The 18,427-nt window shown below is 42.0% G+C and overlaps 1 protein-coding gene across 5 annotated transcripts in view; it reads left to right on the forward strand.

Moving 5' to 3' along the window:
- The first annotated feature begins 3,024 nt into the window (after window positions 1-3,024).
- The window catches only part of CEP120 (centrosomal protein 120), a 78,618-nt gene continuing 63,215 nt past the window's right edge, over window positions 3,025-18,427 (forward strand). For 2 of the 5 annotated variants that reach the window (XM_067568713.1, XM_067568710.1), the window contains exon 1: window positions 11,692-11,782. In XM_067568713.1, the coding sequence (XP_067424814.1) occupies window positions 11,701-11,782 (82 nt within the window). In that variant the 5' untranslated portion in view covers window positions 11,692-11,700. Of the gene's footprint in view, window positions 3,169-11,691; window positions 11,783-15,466; window positions 15,533-18,427 lie in introns of those variants that run through there. The other 3 variants (XM_067568715.1, XM_067568714.1, XM_067568712.1) reach the window with 3 other exon arrangements.

Consider the following 18,427-nt stretch of genomic DNA (forward strand, 5'->3'; position numbering starts at 1 on the left):
GGATTTGTTTTTTAAATCACATATTGCTTTGTGTGAGGGCCTCTTTTCTTGGGTAAACAGTTTATGGCTGTCTTTGATACTTCAGCATCAGCAGTGCCTACTAGCCAAACAATGGGCACTTTCTAATGCACTGTGTTCAAGTCCCCAGTCAAGAAGGTACATGACAATGTTGTTTTAATATTTTAAAAGGGAATTAAACACCTTCAGTTTTATGGTTGTCACTGACCTTTTTCTCCACTGAAAAGTCCTGCATTTCATTGCATTTGAATGGCTGGTATAAGCTGGAGACAACTTGGATTTCTATACTCACAATTTTCATTAGGGAACCAAAGATACTGTTATCCAGTGGTATATTTTTCATGCCTTTATTTTGTTTTGTTTGGTTGGTTGGTTTGTTTGTTTTTAGTGTTTTTTGTTCATTTGATGTGTTCTCCAGTAAGGAAAAGCAGAGCGTGGTCCTAATTTGGCAGCTACCCAGGGCTATGCCCAGCTGCTAAATAGGCACTTTATTGGCATCAGGGTTACATATATTTTAAAAGTTTAATAGGATCCTGAAAAGGAATTGGGGCAAGAGTAGAAGGGAGGTGAGCTCAGTCCCAGGTTTCCCTTTACCAAACAGGTGGGTAAACCTTCTACAATTTTTAGAACAGCTCAACAGGGAGGGCCCAATTCTTCTTTTCCTGAAAAGGCCTTAAAGCAGACAGAAACAGCCTCTGGGGCACAGTTCCAGCACAAAGGATTTATGAGCAGTCTAAGAGTATAGAACAGGGCTGGTTAAACTTCTGACCCCCTCCAAGTTTCCCTCCCTGCTGGACAGAATCCTCTAGCCTTACCATCCTGCCATAGGGCAGAAGCTCTGAACTCCCCACCCTAGTCAGGTTGGTGGAGAAGGGGGAGGAGGCAAAGCGGTCTCCACAAGTAGCACTTTAACTGTAAAAGAGCTGCATGCGGCTCACGAGCCACAGTTTGGCCACCGCTGGTATATGACAAGTCCCCAGAATACTTTAATTTACAGAGTGGGGTGAACAGACCCCCTAGACAGGCTCAGAAAAAGGGAAGCACAAAGGCACCATTCTCGCACCCAATGCAGGAATAGAGTAAATAAGAATTGGGACCTGAATCACCAACAAGTTGCAATCATTTCTCATGTGTAGTTCTCCATTTTTTTTTCTCTCACCACTTTTTCTAACAGGTTCTTAAATTTCAAGGACATTTCAGTTCACCAATAAAACTACTGTAAATTAGAATCTCTATTTTAATACATAGTGTCCTAGCAAAAGAAGACATCTGCATACCATGCAGACAGATAGCTTTTCTCTCAGGCACAATCCTCACTAAATATAAGCAGGACCGTGAGAAAGGAATCTTATCCTTAGCTATTTTGAATTTATTCAAATACTATATTTATTCATATACAAATAACCAATTTTCCACTGCACCCCTAATCCCCCTCCATGCTGTGAAATTTGCCCTAACTGACCTGCAGTGTCTTAGTAAATGGATTGAATCCTATCTTATCCTATCACTATCTATTTTAGTAAACTTCCCTTTCTGTTGCATCCAATGTGCATAGCAGCTCCCTTAAGTATACACTTTTCAACAGGCCTACTGCTCAGTGCACCTAGTTTAGAGGCGGGAATAGCTGGATCAAATCCATTTGAAGGAGCATATCCTACAATTCAGTTCTCTTTCACAGGAAAATGTTCATGTCTCTGCTGCTCCAAACTGCAAAAAATACTCTCAACCTGTCTTTCTCCTATTTCAGTGTTTCCCCTTCCCAAAATGATCAGATTACTTTTCCTGATCATTAGCAGGTCATGCAGTCAGGACAGACCTATTTTAGTTCCTTGATCAAGCATAGTGTTTACACCCTATCACATACAAACTGTACATAAAGTACAATTTAATGTGTTGAAGTTCTCTATATATTATAAGGAAATAGAAAACATATGATTGTCCTATAACTGTAAACAACATGGCTGAGCTTTTTGCTAAAGTTGTTTTCCACTTTTTTTTTCTTCATCTGCAGTTCTATTTGTAAGCACCAGAGGACAAAGCAATTTACAACGTTCTGTGCAAGGCTATTTAAGTTTAGGACTGACCAATCTTCCTAGGCAAAGTGATCATAAAAGTTAAAGGGACCTAAGACAGGTTAAATAAGAGCTAAGCAGAAGATAATCAATTAATAGCTATACAGTGATGATTTACTAGTTCATTCTGAAATAAATATAGTCAGTCTTGGAGCTGAAAACAGTGGGGGACGATGTAAAATTAAAAGCATCAGCATTCAATGTGGGTTTCTAAATGCTTATATCTATGCCATTCATTCTGAATGAAACTGCATATGCTTTCAAAGCAGAAAGGGCTATAAGGCTAATTACAAAGAAAAGAGATCTGAGTGGAGACAGACTAATTCAGCCTGTTTAAATGTGTAAATTACCTATTATCAAGTAAAATCATGAAGATTATTATCTTCTGTCCTTTTAAACTCTAACTTTCTATTTCTAATTATAAGTTAAAGTTGCCAATAGGGTATCCATGTAGCTAATTCACCTTTCTTTGAGGCATTGGCCACTGCAGGGGCACAATACTGATGGATCAATAATCTTATCTACTATGGCAAAACCAATTTTCCTAATTTGTACAAACTAATAAAAAGCATGATCTGTAAGGAAAGGCTTAATTGCCTATAGAATTAAATAGCCTTAACAATTTTTTTGGGCCAAGTTAAGGTTGCTTGTGCCCTTCCAGAACATCAAGTTCAGCAAAACTCAAATATCTGAACAACAGAAAATACAGAGTTAAGGTAAAAGCCCACGTAATCTTAATTCTGCACATGCGCACAGACTTTTGGAGTTGGCAATAGCCACTGGGAATTATCTGCTTGCACTCCAGCTGCATTTGCTGTATTAGATGTAGCTGTGTTGAATGGCGGAGAAATGAGCTGGAGCAATTTGGAAAAGCTGTGATTGTGCTATGAGGAGATAGGGGTTTAAGTCACCCCTGGTGTGTGATCAAAGGAAAGAGGTTCATCAAAAGAAAGACGTGTTTTCAAAATAGAGGTTCCAGTCAGTCTACATCATTTCAAAATGGGATTGGGTAGGTTGTGTCAGTAGCAGGTACTTCTTACCATGGATGTTGTCTGCAGTGAGGTGGTCTGTGGAAAGGGTAGGTTGGGGAAAGCATGGGTTTTAAGTAGTATCCTGTGTGTCAGTGTGAAGGGTTATAAAAGGGTATGAAGCAGTTGTTAAATTTTATAAATGTGGTATGCGCTTGAAGGATTGTGCTCAGTGTTTAAGTGTGGGACAGGTGCAGGTAGCACCTATCCATTACAATGAAAAGGCAACAGCGGCAGCGATGGTGGAACATAGATGTTGTGGGGCCTCACTCAAAGAGAGCAGTTATGTGGGTGTTAAAGTTATATAGTTGTTTTACTTTCACTCTATTTCCTGGTTTGCAGAAGTTTGAGTTTTGCTGAACTTGATGTTCTGGAAGGGCACAAGCTATCACTGGGCAACCTTAACTCTGCATTATCAAAAGGTTTGTTTGGAGTTTTTTGCTGTGTGACTTCCTGGTTTTTTAAACAGAAAGAGAAATGTTTGTTGCTAGGAGTTAGTAGTAGTTTAGACAATTATAGTTCTCACCGAGGTTTGCAGCTGATATGCTACAGTGGCTAGGTAATAATGAAATGACTCAGCTTTTACATAGTGTTTTTTCATCAGTAGATCTCACAGAACTTTACATCATTATCCCCATTTTATATGTGGGAAATTGAGGCACAGAGTAGTGAAGTTACTTTCTCGAGGTCACCCAGCAGGCCAGCACAGAACTAGAAATAGTTCCAGTCCAATGGCCTTTTCAGTAGGCCACATGGTTTCTGTGTGGTTCCTGAGTGCTCCTCCCCTCTCTTGTACATTTTGTTATAGTGGAGTGGGGACAGTGGGCATGTTTTCAACTGCTTGCAATATGTAGCTGCTAACAGGGCTTGTGAGGGAAATCTCATCCATGCTCTAGGTCCCAAACCTTGACACTTTTATGCCATGCTGCTTATGTAAGACTGCTGCATGTCTTCTCCTCTACCCCTGCCCCACTATTCCCTGAAGTAGGCAGCTTCCCTCCCCTCCCCTCCCCTCCCCATCAAGCCATTAGTGGGCATGGTAGGAGCCATTAACAATTAAGAAGCAGCTCCTTGCTGCCTCTTGCCCTATGCTGCTGTGTACACATTCCACAGGCATCAGTTTACAGGAGGGCTGCGCGCTATCTTGGTTGCATAGTCTGAGCTGGTCCCCTCACTCCCACTGCCCACCCCCAGCTGGGACTCCCGCTCATGCTTCTGCCAGCTTTCCTAGCCATGCCCCAGGTCCACCTAGACTGCCGCTCCTCAAAACTGGGCTCTTTTCACACACACTCCAGTAGTTCACCCACCCACCCCACCCAGGGATGATGTGTATCTGAAATAGTCACTTTTTGGATTTCAAATATTAACATTTGTGTTACTTTCAATCCGCCCTCCTGACCCAAGATCACATAGCGGGACAGGGGTTTAGACACCCCAATAGGAGCGGGGATCCCTAGAACACATGGCAGGGAAAGGGGATCAGACCCCTGCAAAAAGTTAGGGCTCCCTCATATCCCAGAACACACCCTGAAGGGAAGAATTCAGCCCCCCCAACTTCCTCTGTTACACTTCACATTTTCCAATCCCTCCCACTCTTCATAATCCCTCTTCCTTACCTGAGTCTCCAACCCGTCTTCCGTTCCCTACCACCTATTCCTATTAATCCTCTTCCCCTAAAAACCTGCATCCCTTGCTGTAGACCCAAATCCCTCTCCCTATAATCCCACCTACTCTTGCACTTCCCCAGTCACACCCCCCCTTGCAGAAAGCATTTGTATATGTAATTTATTTTCTTCTCAAAAATGTTTGTGTCTTCTGACTATTCTGTTGTATGCTGATTACATTTCTCGCAAATAAATAAATACACCAATAAAAATAAAATCCACACTCACCACTCATAACAAGAAATCCTTCAGCGAGGTAGATTTTTCCCAGATGTTTCCATTTCCTTCTCAGATTTCTGCTCAGGGTTGGTTTCCAGCTTCAAAGAATGTGTAAACTTAATGACATGCAGTTTTTCTTCTGGGGGCTGTGGCTCAGGAGCCCCTTGCCCAAATCACCCCATGCTAGATTGCTAATCCTACTGTACACTCTCATGCAGCATGGAAAATTTCAAGGCACTCTGTGTCCACACCTGGATTTTAGAGCAGTTACGGAAGTCAACCTTTAAACTGGAAGGGCTTTCTCACTTTAGTTACACCAGAGGTCTGGCTCAGTTATAATATTGTGTGAAATTAGAGGGAGGGGAGGGCTGCTCTTTGCATCCATCAGTAGCATAGCAGACTCGAAGAGGTATAAGGTGATCCATTTATCTCAATGAGATGTTCTTGGAGGGTAAGAATACCCCATGGCAATGCATCTAGCCCACAACAACAGCTCTGAGATGTGATTGCTCCATTGATGTCAGTGGGTGTTTCCACCCTTACCTGTACTCAGCTCCTCACACCAGGGTCATTAGTGTGTTCTTGGTGCATGCTCTGAGCATCCCTGTCCTAAACTCCCTATCCAGCAGAGCAGGGCTTTCCCAGACCCTCTCTGCACCTCTTCTGCCCCAGGATATCAGACACCATTAGAAGAACATAGCACCCGAGATCTCAGTTCACATAGGGTACTTAGGAAGAGGGGCTCAGACACCCCTAGATAAGCAAGCCCTTTTAGAAACCGGCTCACACAAGTGGGCATGGATGGAATCAGACCAACCCAGATGGGCAGAGGTCCTCTAGGTCCTGGCACCCACACAAAGGTAGGGAGATGGGACGAGACCCCCTAGATTATGGCACGCTCACAGAAGGGGAGAATGTGGGGCTCACAGGCACCCCTGCCCCTATCCTCCCCCAGTCCCACTGCCACTCCTGCCCATGTCTCTTTTCCCAGTGTCACTCCTCCTCCCATTACATGACATCTCACCCATCCTTTTAGTCCCCTTCTCAATTATGGCCTCTGTCCTCCCTTTCCCCCATTCTCACCTACTCTTCCACCCCAGTCACACTCCCCTCCCAGCGAGCATTTGCAGGAGGTGTTTGTTTTCTTTCCAAAATTGTTTCAGCACTGTCTGAATGTTCTGCTGTACTTGGATTACGTTTCCTCAAAATAAAATCCACCTTTGACAGAGGCAGGCTGGGGCCATATGTCTGCTTTTTTTATTTCATATTTCTGTGCTGGGGTGGATTTGCACTCATGGTGCATGGTTTGGTGCTTGGATTTGATGACTGTAACATGCCCTTAGAACATGGTTCACAACCTTTTTGGCTCGAGGGCCATAGGTATCATTTTTACAACCCTGAAGGACCTCCATTCTCTGCCAACAGCCCTTCCCCCCGTCCTCCCACTGCAGCCAGATGGAAGTAGTTCAGCGAGGAGGCTGCTTCCCTCCTCGCTGATCTCCCCTCCCCTGGCTGCAGCAGGGAAAGTGCACACATCCTGTAGCCCCGGGCACTCGACCTGGGTCCCTAGGCAGTGGCTCACTTCTGCAGCCAGGGAGACAGAAGATCAGTGCTCCCCTCTGTCTGGCTCCAGCAGAGACTCCAGTGCCTAGGGACCCAGATGGAGTGCTGTGCCATGCTCCCTGTTACAGCCCGGGGGAAGGGAATGCTGATCTCCCATCCCCTTGGCTGTAGCAAGGAGCCTGCATCAGTCTTTTAGCGCCATGGCAATGCACTCTGCCTGGGTCCTTAGGCAGTGGCTCCCTTTTGCAGCCAGCAGGAGGGGAGCTGCAGCCACTTTGAAAGCCCCTGTGGGCCATTTTTCGTCCCAGAGCCACAGGTTCGGAACCACTGCCTTCGAGCCACCCAGGTCTTGTGATCTAGAGGTAGTTTTCCAAATAGTTAGCTTCTGTCTCTGCACGTGTGCAGTGTAATCCATCCGTCCATGCATGATTAGACATATGAGCCATAGGTCTTATCTACACTTACAGCACTGCAGCAGTGCAACAGCAGTAGCACTGAGTGAAGATGCTACCTACACCGACAGGAGAGCTGCTCCCATCGACCTGGCTGCTCCACCTCCCTGAGAGGTGGTAGCTATGGTACCTGAGAGTGGTAGCTATGTTGACAGGAGAAGTCTTCCTGTCAACATAGCGCTATCTACACTGGGAGTTAGGTTGGTTAATTGTATCACTTAGGGGTGTTGCTTTGCCACACCTCTGAGTGATATAGTTATACTGACGTGAGTTGGTAATGTAGACCAGGGCTCAGAATTGATTGGTGCACACCTAGCTGGAGAAGCAAACTCTTTTTCAAATAAATTTTAATTTGATTTCCCCCAACCCAAAGGGCTGGTGGATGCCACGCTCTCTCTTGGGGTAACCCTTGAGCATCTGATAAGCTAGTGTGATGATGTGACCCTTGGTTTGCTCTCTATTTGTGAGCAAAAAAAACCATTGTCAACTTTAAGAAAATCTGTGTTTTTAGGCAGCTGGATCTCTGGAACCCCTGGATCAAATGGCCCCAAATTTGGATCACCAACCATACTCCATGTCCAACTGAGGAGCACAGTTTCAAGACAATACAAGTAACCATGCAGATTTTAGCACGTAGAAGAGACAAGCTACAAACAGAAAGGGCTTCTCAACCTGAACTATAGCAATGCTGTATGAATTTGGGATGATACAAGCACCATCACATATATTATTACCAACAAAAAAAAAATCTTACTCCACTGAACACACTTCTTTCCCTGAGGAAAGAATGAGAGAACAAATATGTGACAGATGTTAGTCACATTGCTTAATGCACTAATGGAAGGTGCTTAGATACTACAGTGATAGTCATGGTACACGAACTAGATAGAAAAGAATAGAGGAATAGAATGAATAAAAATGTAATTATAGAAGGAACTGCAGTGTTCCTTTAGGGGCTGAGTTAGGTTACAGGAGTGCATAAGGTAAAAACATGCAACACCACTAATGGAGAAGCAATTGAAATTAAAGTGAATGAAGAAGAGATTATGGATTAAGTGATGAACTTTGTAAAATGAGGGATAAATTAGAGCGTAGGTGAAAAATTAGTATGTGAGATATCAGTGAGAATTGAAATGGGGGGAATGCTTTTAATATTTAGAGAGCTACTGTATCTGAAAAACTGGGATTGGAAGGAAAAAACTGAATTTGGACTATATAGTCTTTAACAATATGTCAGTCATAATTTACATATTTATGCCATAATTAATCTAGCAATAGAATGTATGAAGTACATCAAGTAGACAAACTTAAATAATACAATTAATGTTTACCCTTTATAATCCAACTGATAATTTGTAAATCTGAAATTTAAAGCATTTTTTCCCCTTAGACTCCTTGATGAGTTAAGGTAGAAATGAGACATGGGGTAGTGGATGGGCTATTTATTACATACAAATTTGATTATAGAATGATAGATGGATATTGAAATTCATGTAATACTAATCCCATTACTAAATGAGGGATTTTGTTTAATTTGTATAGCATGTGCATTAAAAAGAATTAAATCAATGAAGTGGAAAGATTTCAATGCCTATGTTATGTGTTGACTTCAATAGTCACAACATTGCTTGATACAGACCAGTGATTGTAATAGTGGCAGAGGTTGACTATTTAATGAAGAAAACACTTTGGTTGTTCTTAGTAATTGTAATGGCATATATTTGGTTCAGTTTGAACTATATCTCAGTTTATTTAGAATTTGAAGTTTTATATTCATTTTCAGACACCTTTATTTATTTCACTCAGTCAACTAAAACAAACATACTGCACTGAAACATTTAAAATATTACTCATACTGTCATTTGCTTTACATTGTGTTAATTTATGTCCCCTTCCAACTCCCATATTCCTGTGGAAGTCTTAAGGCCATTAGATTGTTTCCTCCTGGTAACCTTTCAGTCACAAAGATGAAAAATGTGCAGAAATTCAGCTATATGAGTTTTCATTCCAAGAGTAAATGATTTCCATTAACAAAACACTTGCATGGGGTGTGGAGGAGAAACTATTATAAAGATTGGAAAATCAGACCAGATCAACGTGGATGAAGGGAGGTGGGTGAATATTACAATTCTCAGGTCACTGAATGGCAACTCTTGCTGTCTGAACACTGCTAAACCCATAAGGGGATGCTCCAGTCTACACAACCAGGAGTCCCCTTAATACTAGATTAATCTAAACAATATGCCTGCTTTTAAAGGGTGAAGGAAGGGCCCTGGCTCCCACTCCCCAAGTCCTTCTTAGCATAGCCGCAGATTCACCACAGTGGGGCCAGCCAAGCCTATTCCACTGTCAGTATATCAGTAGACATGGGGAATTGGTAGTGACCTTTTGGAGGGCAGCTTCCCTGAAGCTCCCCAGGGGTTCCTCTGGGAGCTGAGGAAATGCAGTCTACTCACCCCATTAGAGCTGCCCAGCAAGCGTCTTTAATTTCCTGCTTTTAAGCCCTTATTCCATCCTTGATATGACTGACAGGGTGGAGTTGGGGGGTGGTGGGGGAATCAGCCTTGCCCACAGTAGCTCTTTAACCCCTTTGTCACCTGTGGGGGTTTATACATCCCGTCACAGTGGAAGAAAGTGAAAAGGGATCAGTGTAAGAATGAGGGAAAGAGAAAGGTAACAAAGTTGTGAATATTAGAGAGAGAGAAGATAATGGAAGAATATGAGTGGAGGGAACAAGGGTAGAATTGAGGGGGAAAAACATGATGCAGTACTGAAGCTGAACATTGTTGAGGAAGAGGGAAAGCCAAATGTGTGTGATGCTTCCCAGGGTTGTGAAGCACCTTGCTACCACCTGCCTTCTTTGTCTGCATGTGCCACGGATCAGCTCCCTAATTCCATCAGCCATGGACAACACAAGCATTCTTCTCTCCGTGTATGCAAGCTCCGCCACCTTTTTGGAGCTTAGTAATAAATACACTCCACCTCTGAGTGCTCCACGCATCCCCTTGGTGTGCCCAGCCCCTGATCCATTGAACACTCACAGAATTCCCTTATTCTTTGCTCCCAAAAGAGTAGTACACCTCAGTTTACTACTACACCATGGATCACTGCACTTAGATTTGTTTACAACAAAACCAGGAATACATTTATTGAACAAAGCTTAGACATTCCAGTGATAACAAGTAGAAATGTTGGAAACCAATAGAAATACTGGAAACCAAAATATAAATATTTGCTTAGCCAAAGTCTTTCTTACAGCATTTTTCCATCAAGATTGCTGAGATACTCCTGTCACGTACTCAAGCCCATTGGTCACTTTTCTCCTCAGATGAAAGATGCCAAAGTGTGTCTCTGCACCCCTTCATATATTAGACCAGTCCTTTGTTCTTCACTTGTAAACAAGGTTCTTCCCCCTCTGCTTTGTTGATCATCTTTTCCTGTTCATTTCTTCTCCTGAAGTTCCTGCAATCTCTTCATTAGCAGTTGACCCAGTATGCAGTTGACCCGTAAGATACACAGTGGCCAGCCAGGGCCTCCTGTCTGGTGGAACTGGTCTTAAGGTATGTCACCCCTGATTGACTTGCCTTTAACGTCAAGGCTTTAAGAACATAATTTTCAACATATATACATATCTCCTTACATACTATCTGCACATACATTTCACAAAGATTATGGTGACCAGTGTGACACAGGCTTTCAGTAGAATCCTTTCATATCACTTATTGATGAACTAGCATGAAAATACCAGATACAGGGGATCCCTGTGCCCTCTGCCGATTGACACTGTGTGGTCCTTAGGTCACAATGGGACTAAATCTAATAACATTTTTGGGCCAAGTAACCTACTCACTTTGATTTCTAGAATAAATGCTATTGCAATCCTTATTTTTGATTCTGTATAGCCTCTCAGATGACTGGACCCATCTGATTTGCGGTAACTGGCTTGGAAAGGGATTCTTCCCCAGCAATTGCTCCAAGGGAGATCAACTTTCAAGTATAGTTAGGATCCTGAGGAGGTTGCTGAAGAGATATGCTGAATAAGCACATCTCATAGGCACTGTGGCCATGTTTTCTCTGAAGCCAGCAATTTTTCAGTTGGCTGCCTCCAGGTTCTCTTGAAGACTGGGATAAAGCAAGTGCCCATAGCCTGGTTTCCAATGACAGAAAACGGAATGATTCAAGTGCTGGAAGTGAAGGTGACTTAGTGTGATGTGGAATGTGACTTATTCAGCCTGAAAAAGGCATAACAAGAAGCAATGGCTGGAAGATAAAGCCAGACACACTGAAATTAGAAATAAGACACAATTTTTAATAGTGAGGGTGATTAACCATTGGAAGCTACCAAGGGAAGTTGTGTGTTCTCCAGGTCTTGATTTCTGCAGATTAAGACTGGATGTTTTTCTGGAAGATATGCTTTAGTCAAATAGACATTATTAGGTTCAGTGCAGGGGTAATTACGTGTGTTATAATGGAGGTCAGACTAAATGATCTAAGGGGTCCCCTCTGGTCTTAAAATCTATTAATCTATACAACCTAGCATACTTTGGGGAGCTATAAAAATAATTAAAAATAATTATTCTTTAGGATTATCACTTATCTGTAGCTCTAGGTTATTTAATTTACATTGATGTTAGAGGTATATCACGCTTTTTTTTTTCTTATCAACCACAGCCATGATGCATGCATGATACAACTATATGATACAACTATATACGTATGCAGCATTTGTTGTTGCTGTGTTGGTCCCAGGATATTACAGAGACAAGGTGGGTGAGGTAATATCTTTTATTGGGCCAACTATATGTGGGCAGGTTGCTGCTACTCATTATCGTAATGAAAAAATTCACTGAACTCACAACAACTTTGTTTCAGCTCTGACTTCAGTGGGGCAATTCATGGGCATGGGAGTCGTTGACTGGGGCCATAATATAATACATAGTGCAGTTGCTTTTACGTAGTCAATGTTTGTCAGCTGTTATCACAGGTATCTTCTATTCTAAGTTTAAAGGGAGAACTGTTATATTTCAGCTACCACGGTGTGACGATTGTTGGCTGGATAACACTAATTTTTGTAATGGTGACCTGTCTATATGTACATTTTAAAAGAAGGCTTTTGGCTATTTTTTTCTTGACCTGATGTGTTCAAGTGGTATAGACTATATGTCAGAGATCTGCATGCACAACTATTTTGCAGTGAATTTTCATTTGTGAGATATTACTCTGCATTTTTATCCAACAATATAGTTACTTAAAATCAATGTTAAAAAAGAACAAATTAACAAAAATTTCAAGCACATAACTTGCAGCAAATTGAAAACTGGATTCATTTGCTATTTAAGTTGTTGGAAGAGCATTATCATGAAGGTCAATTATGACCTTAAAATCTATGAGTCTTTGGACTTATTTCTGCATTCCCAGAATACTGGTTGGGCCTCAGGAGTATCATCCATGCTATATGGAGCAAAAGGGTGAAGAATATTAAAAAATAGTAAACTGAGGGTATTTAATTGTGAGACTCAAGATATTTCAGTTTTGCTCCTGGCAAAAACAATTTTTACTCTATATTGTGGCTCACAGTTTGTATAGAACTAGCATTATTTGCATGTTTTTAAATAGTTTGTCATAGTTAATACTATGGAATAAGTTAATACTAGGAATAAGTTACTAGATAAATCAAATAAGTTGTTTCCCCCTCTTCTGTTTATATTTTGCATAATTATTACATCTATAATATTTTATTGACAAATATAAAAAAGAAAAGGATATACATGGAATTTTAAAAATATTAAAATTTAATTACTTTGAAATTTAAGAGACTTTCCTTAAAGAAGTCTTCAACATTCTGGAGCCTCTAAAGTCACCTAATTTGTGTAGTTTAATCAATTTAATTAAATATTTTAGCTGTCTTATTTTTTCACAGTAGGAGCTGGTCTACATGTGGAAATTTACCAACATAACTATACTGATATAACTGTACCACTATCATTATACTGGTATAGTACCCTGTGTGGACACTCAAAGGCCTTGTCTACACTAGAAAGTTTTGTCAACGCAGGTTAGAGTGATGATCAAAAAGCACTATAATTACAATACTTGTGTCTGTCCACACATCACTCGTTGCCAAAGCACGTCCACAGTTGATGCGCTAGCATTGACAGTGAGAGCAGTGCACTGTGGGCAGCTATCCCACTGTGCAACTCACCACCTTGTTCCGCTAGGAGTTGTGAGAAGGCGGAGAGGATTGCAGTGCATCATGGGTGCGGGCTCAACATCCCATGATGCAGTGATTTCCGTCCCATCATTCCTTGGGTTTCTGATTGAGTTTTACGGCATTTTTCAACAGCCTCAGTTTCCTGAGTGCCCGCCATTTCCATCTGAAGGGATGGATCCTGCACTGCTCTCCATTGTTGTTGTCGGTGTTCTGAATACTTGGTGTGGGGGGGGGGTCATGCAGTATATCACGAGCTCCCAATCAGAACTGGAATCTGAGGTATCTGACCTACTCTGTGCCATGCAAACGAACAAGGCTGGATTATTGTTTGCATTCACGGAGCATCTGCCCACAGTGTACTCCTGCTTTTGGGTGTGTGAAACAAGCACTAAGTGGTGGGATCACATTGTTATGCGGGTCTGGGATGACGAGTAGTTACAGAACTTTCGAATGCGCAAAGCCACCTTCATGGACGTCTATGCCCTGTCCTGCAGCACAAGGACACCAGAATGAGAGCTGCCCTCTCAGTACAGAAGCACGTGGCAATCGCTATGTGAAAGTTGGCAACTCCAGACTGCTATCAGTTGGTCACTAATCAGTTTGGAGTTGGGAAGTCCACTGTTGGAGCTATGTTATTGCAAGTGTGCAGGACCATTAATCACATCCTGCTATGAAGGACTGTGTATCTTGGAAATGGGTGTGAAATAGTGGATGGCTTTGCAGCGACAGGGATTCCTTAACTGTGGTGGGATGATAGATGACACATATATCTCAATTTTAGCGCCAGACCATCTTGCAACAGAGTACATCAATAGAAAGGGGTACTTCTTTAAGGTATTGAAGTTGCTGTGAATGCTGCTCTGTAGAGTGGCCGGGAGAGTGAACCCTGACCAGAAGGGGTCTCTCTCCTCCCACACCCTAATCTCTGTGTTTCTTTGTCCGTTGGGTTCCTGCTGCCCAGTGCCGCTTGGTGCAGTGTTTACACTACCACTGATTTGGTGCAAAAAGCTGATTTTGGTCAACAAAAGTCCCAAGTGTAGACCAGGCCTAAGGCTCTCTCTACATTATCAGGACTATACCAGCATATCTATGTTACTGTAACTACACCAGCATAACCCTGTACTGTAGAGGCAGCCTAAGGAGACAGAAGGGGTTTTTCCATTGCTGCAAGAACTCCCCCTCCCAGGCAGCAGTGGCTACATTGGTGGAAGCATTCTTCTGTTGACCTTGCTGCATCTACAATGGGGGTTAGGTCAATTTAGTTATGGCACTCAAGGATGTGAATTTTTCACACCCTGGACTGCTGTTAGAGATGCAAAGTGTGAAAAATCAGGACAGGACAGGACAGGAAAAAAGCCCCGGATATTGGGACTCCCTATAAAAGCAGGACATCTGGTCACCCTAAGTGCTGTAGTTATGTCAACTTTAATTGTAGTTGTAAATCAGTCCTTCTGGAGAAGCAGAGCCTTTTCTTGCTTTAGCTTACACCTCATTCAGTGCAACATAACAGTCCCAAGATTGGGTTAGGAGTTGTATGCAAATGAGGCTGCAGCTAACACGGCCTGCTGCAACTCACCTCTCTGGACATTTCACTCGCACCCCAGCCCTGCGGCACGGCTAGGAAGACTGATAAACATGATTGCACAATCCCTTATTTCTCTTGCTTTTGCTCGCCCCATTCCAGCGAGCGCGCGGCCTGTCGTTCTCCCTCCTCGGCCCCAGGTGTCGCTGCCACGCACCCCGCTTCTCCCCATCCCAACTCCGCTGTGAACGCTGCTCCGTAGAGTGGTCGGGAGAGGGAACCCTGACCGGAAGCGGCGCTCTCTCCTCCCACACCCTAGTCTCTGTGTTTCTTTGTCCGCCGGGCTCCTGCTGCCCGGTGCCGCCGGTTGCTAGGCGGAAGTGGAGCGGCGTGGGGAGGCTGCGGTTTGGTTTGAAGAGGAGCGTCCGAGGCGGCAAAGGGCTGCGGGTGGCGGCACCGCGAGCCGGGTTGGGCGCGGCTGATCCCGCTCCCCGGCGGCGGCTTCCTTAATCCTACTCTGTCCTCGCGGAGGCTGGGACGCTGCGGCTGGACACCTCCCGCCAAGGCCGCGACTCCCCCCTGCCGTAACCCCCGGGATCAGCGCGGACCAGAACCGCTCGCCCCTGCCTCCGACTCCCGCCCACTCCCCCAGTAGGAGGGACCCCCGCCCCCGGTTGTTAGCTTCAGCCCGGAGACTTCGCAGCCCCCGAAATCACATACAGCCCGAAGCAGAAATGGTCTCCAAATCCGACCAGCTTCTGATCGTTGTCTCCATCCTGGAAGGTAAAGTTCTGAGCCCGCAGTTCTCTCTCTGGACCCGGCCCGGGCACATTTGCCTCCTGGCATTGTCATTTCTGCACTTCTTCATTTCCCTTTTCTGTTTTTTGGACTGGTGTAAACGTTTGCTAAAATACCACGATGATGGGTTTAATAATCCTTTTTATAACATGCCAGAATGCGGGATTGAACACATTTATGGCAGCTAAGGAAAGCATGTGGGCTTGCTTTTCAACGGATGTATTTTTTGGTCTGATTTGCCTCTTTATTATAGTCAACAGCAGAATACAGCCTAAGGAATATACAAGAAGAGTTTGAGTACTGAAGTTATGTTACTCCATAAATTCAGAGTCTCCATTTTAATAAAATCAGAATAACTTAAAATCCAAATGAATGAACAAACATTCATTAGTTTTGTTGATAGCTCTGTGGACCAAATTCAGCTCTGATTGAAGTGGGCATGTTTCTCACTGCAACTAACTAACGTTAATGACAAGGTTGATGTAAGGCCTATATACCTTCTCACTGGGAAGATGAAGCAGGTGCTGGGGCAACAACTGTGCAGTCTTTGAGAACTTCCCCCTTTTCTTCTTCCTTGTCCTGTATGTTTTATTTAATTCAGGGTACATGCAAATAACAGGATACTCTGTTAGAAGTGTTAAACTTTTGCTTGTCTGATTTGTTTTGTGGTGGAGCTCTCTCTTCCTCCAATTTTAAATGGCAGCAAATATTGAAAGAAAACATTGATTCATGTGACACCATGAGATTAGACTGTGTAAAAATCATTCCAAGGTGTTAGATTAATCCCTGATTCTGGTTTACTGGAAGGAAAGTGGGTTTTTGGCTATGTATAAATTAGAATTGAAAAAGTAGTTAAAGGGAAATAACATTTTCAGTGTGGTAGCTACTGTTGTATGATTACTATAACTGAAAGAAAATGAGTGAAGAAAAGCTCATTTTTAATGTTAGAACATTGATAGCATTTTGTGTATAATCAGTTTAACAGTTATGTTTGCACAGTGCTTTCACATATAAATAAACAAGGAACAGAGAGGACTTTTTTTTTTCTTTTTTCTTTTTTTTTTTTTTAAAGGAAGGATTGGGAGGGAAGAGGAGAAAGAAACCCAAACAGGATGACTGCAAAGTTTTGTGTGTTTTACAGAGGTGAATCAAAGACAGGTGTAATTCCTGAAACTGTTGATGTACTCATGGCATTCAACTCTAGTCAGCTTTTATTAAAGTTTGTATGCCCCTTTATTTGCCATATCCTAATGATCTAGATGATAAAATCATAATCAAGTAGGGTTTGATGTCTGAACTGAACAAACATTTTAGAAACACAATTTCTAAAAAATATAAAGACAAAAGTGATCAGCAGTTATACCCCTCTTATTGTAATGGTTCTATTTTATCTTGCCTAAGTGTCAGTAGCAGCAAGGACTGGGTCTTATAATAAATTCTGTGCAGACCTTATTACAGGATTTGGAACCTAGTACACCACTTTGTTGCATTCATGTTGCTTACAGGTGGATCCACACCTCATTTATCTACACAAAATGTCTACTCTGGAGACCACTTTCTTCTGAAAATAGTTTCAATTTGGACATATACCTAGTAAATGTAATTTACAGCCTTCTGTTAACTTTCAGAAATCTTGGGTGGTGGGGAATGGGTGGTTAAATACATTTCTTGGATTTTTTCATATTTCAATTACAGATTGTCATAAATTAATGTTTGTGTGCTGTATCTGGAAATATCTTACTCTTTCTGTATTATCAGGCACTTCTATATGTCTTTCCATGATTTCAGTATTAGATTCTCAGTGAATGACTTCTGGAAAATCTTTTCCCAGAAATTGTTCTATATGTTATTTCTAGAGTGCCCAACACAGTGGTATCTAATCTGAAAGAACTTTTCCCATATTCTGATAACAAATTTTCCGGTACAGTAAATAACAAATTGTACAGTAAATACAAAAAGCATGAGTTATTTTACATTCACAGTCATAAGGAGAAAATGTCTTGTTTCTTTAAAATGTGAAACCCATTAGGCCAGAAGAGGGTGAATTCAGACTGCTTTCTTGTCTATGTTCCCTTGAGGACTAATTAAAGGAGGCAAATGAGCTATGCTGGTCTAAATTTTCAAAAGTGGGTAATGATTGTGTACCCAGTTTGACACTTTAAGGAAGCCTAGTTTTCATAAAGTATTGAGCACTCATCTCTTTTAAAAATCCCAAATAGTACTTACAAAATAACTTGTTACATTTGAAAATGTAGGTTACTTTCTATAAAGTGTTGAGAAGTTTAGAATGTTTGTATAAATACATGATGTCTCAATAAAGTTCCTTCTCTGAGTATATATTGAAATTTGGATTATGGCACTGTTAGTGCTTTAAGAGACCCCTGTATTTCATTTTAAGGTGTTAAAACCTGCTAGGACACTCACATTTAGACTTAATAATGTGGAATGGTTTTGTAAAAAGCAATTGTCTGCGTTAATTTAGCTATTGCAGGTATGTTCTAAAAAACTTGCCAAAATACCATATGATTTAGCCTTTTGGAGAAGTTAAATACATATTCAGGAACTGACTTTTGGTGACACTGATGGACTGATAGCTTTCAAAATTCAGCTTACACTTACTTTAGGTGGCCCTTCTACATTTTTTACATTCCAATAACAACTCAAAACATTTTAAAGAGATAATTCTCTTGGGCTGTAAATTTGTGTATCAAATTCATGTAGATGCTAGTCAAATCCATAAATGAAGTATTGTGAAAATTTGGGGGGTGGAGGGGAGGGGAGGGATTCACACAAAATGTATCTGGTTCTGAGTATTTTTAATACCCTACTGTTATGAGCATCAAAACCACAAAATTAACCAACTACCACAAGAGGTGTGAC

Source organism: Emydura macquarii, unplaced genomic scaffold (assembly GCF_026122565.2).
Source record: "Emydura macquarii macquarii isolate MOO-44397 ecotype Brisbane River unplaced genomic scaffold, CSIRO-AGI_Emac_v2 contig_2897, whole genome shotgun sequence".
NCBI lineage: Eukaryota > Metazoa > Chordata > Testudines > Chelidae > Emydura > Emydura macquarii.